This window comes from Vigna unguiculata, chromosome 4 (assembly GCF_004118075.2).
Source record: "Vigna unguiculata cultivar IT97K-499-35 chromosome 4, ASM411807v1, whole genome shotgun sequence".
In the NCBI taxonomy this organism is placed as follows: Eukaryota; Viridiplantae; Streptophyta; class Magnoliopsida; order Fabales; family Fabaceae; genus Vigna; species Vigna unguiculata.
The window spans coordinates 30,790,596-30,798,054 of NC_040282.1; the positions used below are offsets into that span (position 1 = coordinate 30,790,596).

Here is a 7,459-nt window from a genome sequence, read left to right on the forward strand (position 1 = left end):
TCTTTGCTTCTCTCTGCCTTTTATCTCTCTTTTTCTCTGCTTCTTTGCTTCTCTAACAACAATGCATTTTCTCTCTCTCTCTGTTGGTCTGCGTTTTCTCTTTAACACCAAATTTTTTATTTTGGAAAAATAAATTTGTGTAACTTTCACACGTGCAGCAGTTTGTTTTCATTAAAACAAATTTAATGTAAAAATAAAAAAAGTTGTACCACGTCAGCCATGTCAAAATTGAGTTAAAAAAAATGTCTGAATATCATTTTCGCTTTCTTATAGGTTGGGGATATATTGTTCTTGAAACCATATTTTCACTCCTTTGTCCACCTTCTTTTCTAGATGCATCAACGTATCTTTGATATTTTGGCTTGTTAACGTGGATCTTCATGTTGCCGATCTGAATATTATCCAGTTTTTTTTCAAGAGCTTGTGGGTTAGATATTCCACGGTACCTTACAAACCCAAATCTTTGATTAAGTCTCCTGATATAAATATGTCTTGTACCTTTTCTACCGAAAGATTCACCACATTTCATATTGTCCATAGTTGGATCATTAAGAACTGTTCTCATTGATTCACATGCAAAGGAGAAAGTTGAATAATTCATTATTGTAATATATAATTCAATTTAATAAAAAAGGTGAATTTGTAATCTAGCTGTTTATCATAAAAAATTGAATCTGCAGATTGAAAATTTCTTTTTATAAAGTTGTCTTATTTCTGACAAATGTAAAAGAGAAGGAGGATGAATACTTTATTTTCTTCTTATCAACGAGCGGGAAAGAAAAAGATGAGGAAGTAAATATTATAGTTGTCTAAATATTTTAAAAAATTATATTATATTATTAAAAACTTTAATTTTTTAAAGAATTGAATTTATACGTCAGAATATAAGTTTCGGTTATGTTTATATAATTGTACACATATTTTTAAAAGTAGTGTCATTATTAGACTTCGTTAAAAAGGGAGCATATTAGAACTAATTTTTACACTAGTGTTTGAGACCTTAACTTGTAAGCATTATATTTTTTCAGGATAAATTACGGTACTAGCAAAGAGATACGTTATTATGTTTTTACAAATACTATTGTTTTAGTAATATCAAAATCTTTCTTTACATTACACATGCGTCACTTTGATTATATCTTATTTTAATAACATAAAAAAAAAAAAAACTATGAATGCATGTTATGATAAACACATGTATAATCATGCATTTGTGATACGACTACAATTTTATGGTGACAAAATATTTTATCATTATTCTTATTTAAAAATAAGATAAATAAATTATGTTTTGAAACTTGTTTCATAAATATTATGACAAAATTTGTTTCATATTTTTTTTTAAATTCTGACAAAAATTGTAAGAGACGAAATTAATGTCTTGTATTTTTTTAGTCTTATCTTGAAGGTTAAAATACATTTTGATTCCAATTTTCGTCAAGTTCTTTTAAATAAGTCCTAATTTTGGTTGTGTTCAAATAGGTCTTAATTTTCGTCAATTTTGTTCAATTTGGTCCTTTTTTTCTAACACTGTTTAAATCATTAACGGCCATGAACAGTGACTGCCACGTGTCACTTCGTGTTTTTTTGAATTTTTTTATTTTTTATTTATTTATTTTTTATTTTTTTAAATTTTTTAAATTTATTTTAAAATGTACATGTGTCAACCCAGTAGCGTGCCGTGTGTCACTTCGTGGTTTTTTTAAATTTTTTTAAAATTTTTTTGAAATTTTTATAAATGTCCACGCATCAACCTAGTAGCGTGCCATGTGTCAAAGTCAATGTTCTATATTCAATTTGGTCCCTATATTTGTTATTTTTGTTCAATTAGGTCCTAACTTTTGTTAACATTAACCAATTTCATCTCTCTCCAAATTAAAACTAAATTTAATTTTTATATTAAAATTCACATTTTTATTAAATATTTTTACATAATATATTAAAATTCATATCATTATAACTTTGATATAAAAATTAAATTTGGTGAGATCTTCGATAGGGACAAAATTGGGACTATATTGAACAAAAATAACAAATATAGGGACCAAATTGAATATAGAACATTGACTTTGACACGTGGCACGTTACTGGATTGACAGGTGGCACATTACTGGATTGACACATGGACATTTAAAAAAATAAAATAAAAACTCAAAAAATCCATAAAGTGACACGTGACATGCTACTTACTAGGTTGACACGTGTACATTTAAAAGAAATTAAAAAAATTTAAAAAAATAAAAATAAAAAAATTCAAAAAGCCTATGAAGTGACACATGGCAGTCACTGTTCGTGACCGTTAATGATTTACATGGTGTTAGCAAAAAAGGACCCAATTGAACAAAATTGACGAAAAATGGGACCAAAAAGGTATTTTAACCTATCTTGAATGTGAGCTTCAAGTGACGACTCCTTTAATTTCAGAGTCTTCTTTTGAATTGTCGTGGTAACATTTACTCTCCAATTGTTTCCTTTCTTGAGTTTTTTTAGAGATGTTATTGTTGTGTCTTTATAAACCGAATATACTTCATGACCGTTAATGATTTAAATGGTGTTAACAAAAAAGAACCCAATTGAACAAAATTGACGAAAATTGGAACCAAAAAAGTATTTTAACCTATCTTGAATGTGAGCTTCAAGTGACGACTCCTTTAATTTCAGAGTCTTCTTTTCAATTGTCGTGGTAACATTTACTTTCCAATTGTTTCCTTTCTTGAGTTTTTTTAGAGATGTTATTGTTGTGTCTTTATAAACCGAATAGTTTTTTATATCTAAATGATCATGTAGAATTTTATATATCAATAATTGTTTTTAATATGAAATATCATTTTTAAATTAGATACTAAACAAATTATAGCTTTTACTATTTTCTTTTCTAAAAAATATTTATTTACATTTCATCTTTACTGCTATTTCAATTATTTTAATTAATATTTTAAATATTTTTAAATTTCTTTTAGTATATTAACTCATTCTTTTTATGAAAATCAATGTGACTTTAATTCTTTTATACACTAACACAAAAAAGGCCTTTAACGTCACTCCAATAACGTCTGCCTAAAAAAAGTCCAACGTTAAAAATGCGCGGTGGCATTTTTGTAAATAATGAGACATTTTTAACGTCTGCCCGCTCCACGTCAGACGTTACTTAACGTCTGTTCAAAAATGCCCCGACGTCACTCAAAAAAGGACGTCGGCCCCCAGCTCGACAGACGTCAAGGGACGTCGGACCAGCGCGCGCCAGACGTCACTTAACGTCGGCCCCCCCACCCCCGACGTCACTTAACGTCGGGCATAACGCCCCCGACGTTAAGTTTTGCTTTATCTCTGCGCGAAACGCAGAACCCTCGCGCTGTTCATCGTTTTCGCGAGAGTTCTCGCTGGCGACGCCATTTCCGACCCCCTCCAGGTGAGTTTCGAAAGGTTTTGGCCATCAAACTTGTTGGGGTTTAATTATGGGTTGATTTTACGCGTTTTGAACCGATTATTTTCCGTTTTCATCCCCATTTGCAGCGTTTTGAGATTCGTCCCACTTGCTCTTCGTTCCCATTTGGCCAGCAGTGTGCGGAGACCCTAGACTTCCTCTCAAAGTTCGTCTTTCAATTAGAGGAGGTTAGTTTTTCATTGTATGTATATATTTGTTCATTGTATGTATAGAATTACTTGTATTAATTTATAAATGTCATTATAGTTTTAGTCTTAGACTATTTTTTTGTTACTTTTTTGGCCTATTTTTATATTTTATTTAAAATTTTATAATAATATTTGTAAAATTAGTAAATAAAATTATATTTATTATTAGATATATGCATTTTAAATAATTCTCATTGCATTTTATTTTTGAATATTATTATTAGATATTATAGTATACAGTGAGCGAAACTTAGTTCCCGTTTGAGATTTAATACAAATGATTAAATTTTTAATCGTTTGTATTAAATCTTGAATTGTCCGATTGGACAGTTTGAAAAAATTATTTTTCATAATTTGCTACAATGTGTACATTGAGGTTTACGCATAAATTTCATAAAATTTCGATTGAGGCTAATTTGTGTTGTTCTCTGGATGCATACTTGATTGTGATCATGATTAATCACTTTCATTTCGTGTACTTCAGAGACCAATGCGAAATGCTGTCGAAATTTTGTGAAATTTATGATGTTTGACTTATTTGTACATGTGTTAGCAAATTATGAAAAAAAAAATTTCGAATGGGTAGGGCCTCACCTTGTGAGAGTTAAAAGTTTGAGATTGATTGAGTTTTTTACGAACATATAGTATGGATCGAAGCTGGATGAATGAGCGTCGCATAAGTGAAGAGTATGAAAAGGGGGTTTCTGAGTTTTTGCAATATGTTCAAGAACACGCAATCTCAAGTAACGGGATATATTTTTGTCCTTGTGTTCGTTGTCTTAATCAAATACGTCATGACTTAGGAACAATGCGTGATCATCTATTCATCTTTGGTATAATGAGAAGTTATACACTTTGGACTTGGCATGGAGAAGTATTAGACAAGCCTACAACGTCACGAGGAACAGATTATGTAGATGACTGGATGAATGATCATTTAGAAGATATGGTACGTGATGTTGGGGAGGAGAATTTTGGAAAAGTTCATTTATATGATTCTCTTAAGTCCGATTCAGAGGAACAATTGTACCCAGGATGCACTAACTTTACGCGACTGTCAGCAACTTTGAAATTATTCAGTTTAAAAGCAAGGCATGGATGGACGGATACAAGTTTCACAGAATTGTTGGAGTTGTTAAAGGAGATGCTTCCAGAAAATAACACGTTACCTATCCGTAATTACGAAGCGAAGAAAGTTTTATGTCCAATGGGTTTGGAATATCAAAAGATACATGCATGCCCAAATGATTGTGTTTTATACAGAGACGAGTTTGCTTCACTGAAGGCGTGTCCAACATGTGGTTTATCGCGGTTTAAAAAGAAAATTGATGGAAATAGTGGCGATGAAGACAAAGATGGTCCACCTGCTAAGGTGATGTGGTACCTTCCTATAATTCCTAGATTCAAACGACTATTTTCCATTAAAGAAGATGCAAAAAACCTGAAATGGCACGTTGATGGAAGAAAGTGTGATAATCTTCTTCGACACCCAGCTGATTCTCCACAATGGAAGAAGATTGATGAAACATATCCAGAATTTGGTGCTGAGCCAAGAAACTTAAGACTTGGACTTGCTACAGATGGTATGAATCCTTATGGGAACTTAAGTAGCAAACATAGTTCGTGGCCAGTTTTGCTGATGATTTACAATTTATCTCCTTTGTTGTGCATGAAGAGGAAATATATGATGTTGTCTATGATGATATCGGGTCCTAGACAACCTAGAAATGACATTGATGTGTACCTAAAGTCGTTGATCGATGATTTGAAACTATTATGGGAAGAAGGTGTCGATGTGTATGATTCATATTCTGAAGAATTGTTTTGTTTGCGTGCAATGTTGTTTTGCACCATAAATGATTTTCCAGCATATGGAAACTTGAGCGGTTACAGTGTTAAAGGTCATTTTGCATGTACCATTTGTGAAAAAAACACGAGTTATATTCAATTGAAGCACGGTCAGAAAACTGTGTATACAAGACATCGAAAGTTTCTTCCTCGAAATCATCCTTATCGTAGAATGAAAAAAGCATTTAATGGAAGTCCTGAGGATGAAGTTGTAGCGAGACCCCGCAATGGTGAAGAAATATACAACCAAGTGGAAAACATTGACATTGTGTTTGGGAAACATCCAAAGAAAAAGACCACGGAAAAAAGCATTTGGAAGAAACGATCAATCTTCTTTAATCTTCCATATTGGTGTAAACTTGATGTACGACATTGTATAGACGTGATGCACGTTGAAAAAAATGTATGTGATAGCGTCATCGAGACTTTACTAAATGTAAAAGGAAAGACTAAAGATGGAGTTAAAGCACGACAAGATTTGGCTGAAATGGGCATCCGTTCTGAGTTACATGCACAATCAATTGGAAGACGAACCTACCTGCCTCTAGCTTGTCACACTCTTTCTAGAAAAGAGAAGCAAATTTTTTGTGAGTGTTTAAGAAGTGTGAAGGTTCCCCAAGGTTACTCTTCAAATATTAGTAGCCTTGTTTCTATGCAAGATTTAAAGTTAGTCGGTTTAAAGTCTCACGATTGTCATGTGTTGATGCAACAACTTTTACCAGTAGCTTTTCGAGCCATCTTACCTACTTCTGTCAGAGGTATTCTAACACGTTTGTGTATGTTCTTCAATGCCATATGCAAGAAAGTTATTGACCCTCGAGTGTTAGACGATTTGGAAAATGAGGCCATTAGACTATTGTGTCAATTGGAAATGTATTTTCCACCTTCATTTTTCGATATCATGGTTCATTTGGTAGTTCATCTTGTGAGGGAAATTCGATTATGTGGGCCAGTTTTCTTGAGATGGATGTACCCAGTGGAAAGATACATGAAGATCTTAAAGGGATATGTCAAGAATCAGTATCGACCAGAAGCTTCTATTATAGAGCGGTACATTGCAGAAGAAGCCATTGAATTCTGCTCAAGTTATATGCCAAGTTGTGAACCAATTGGAGTTCCTAAGACTAGACATGAAGGTAAATGTGAAGGTAAGGGTGTGTGTGGAGTGAAGATTCAAAGTGTTAGTAGAAAATTAGTTGATCAAGCCCATTTGTACATCTTAAACAACACTGTAGAGGTCATTCCTTACATAACGCAACACATTGATGAAACGAAATCAGCACATCCACGAATGAGTGAAAAATGGGCACTTAATGAACATAACAAAACATTCTTATCATGGTTTAAGAAAAAGGTTTACGCGACTCCAAATGTTTCTGAAACTCTATTAAGGCTAGCTCGTGAACCGAACAATGATGTCATTACATATGGCGGGTACTACATAAACAATCATTGTTTTTATTCAAAGATGGAAGATGACAAAAGTAGAGTTCAAAATAGTGGGGTTACACTTCAAGCTGAATCTGTACATTTTGCCAGTTCTAAGGACAAGAATCCAGTTACAGCATCCATGAGTTACTTTGGAATAATACACGAAATATGGGAAGTTGATTATGTGACTTTTAGAGTGCCAGTTTTCAAGTGTAAATGGGTTGATAGTAATTCGGGTGTTAGCACAGATGACTTTGGCTTTACTTTGGTGGATCTTAACAAGATGAGTGATACAAATGAACCATTTATTATGGCTAGTCAAGCAAGACAAATTTTTTATGTCATTGATCCAGCCAATCAGAAATTGTCAGTTGTATTGGAAGGAAGAAACATGCACGTAAATGATGATGAAGATTGTCTAGACATACTTGAGACAACGTCTTTCTCATCAAGAACCATTCAAGACAAAGTTGATGATGTAACTGATGACATCCATGCTATTCGAAGTGATCACAATGAAGGCATATGGGAGAACACAATTTCTTGA

General features: G+C 32.8%; 1 protein-coding gene across 1 annotated transcript; it reads left to right on the top strand.

Moving 5' to 3' along the window:
- The first annotated feature begins 4,441 nt into the window (after positions 1-4,441).
- LOC114180734 lies at positions 4,442-7,459 on the top strand. Its single transcript, XM_028067031.1, has one exon. It carries the CDS (start codon positions 4,442-4,444, stop codon positions 7,457-7,459), a length of 3,018 nt encoding a protein of 1,005 aa, XP_027922832.1.

Coding starts and splice junctions, on each gene's coding strand:
- LOC114180734 (XM_028067031.1), top strand. CDS start 4,442: ATGCGTGATCATCTATTCATCTTTGGTATAATGAGAAGTTATACACTT.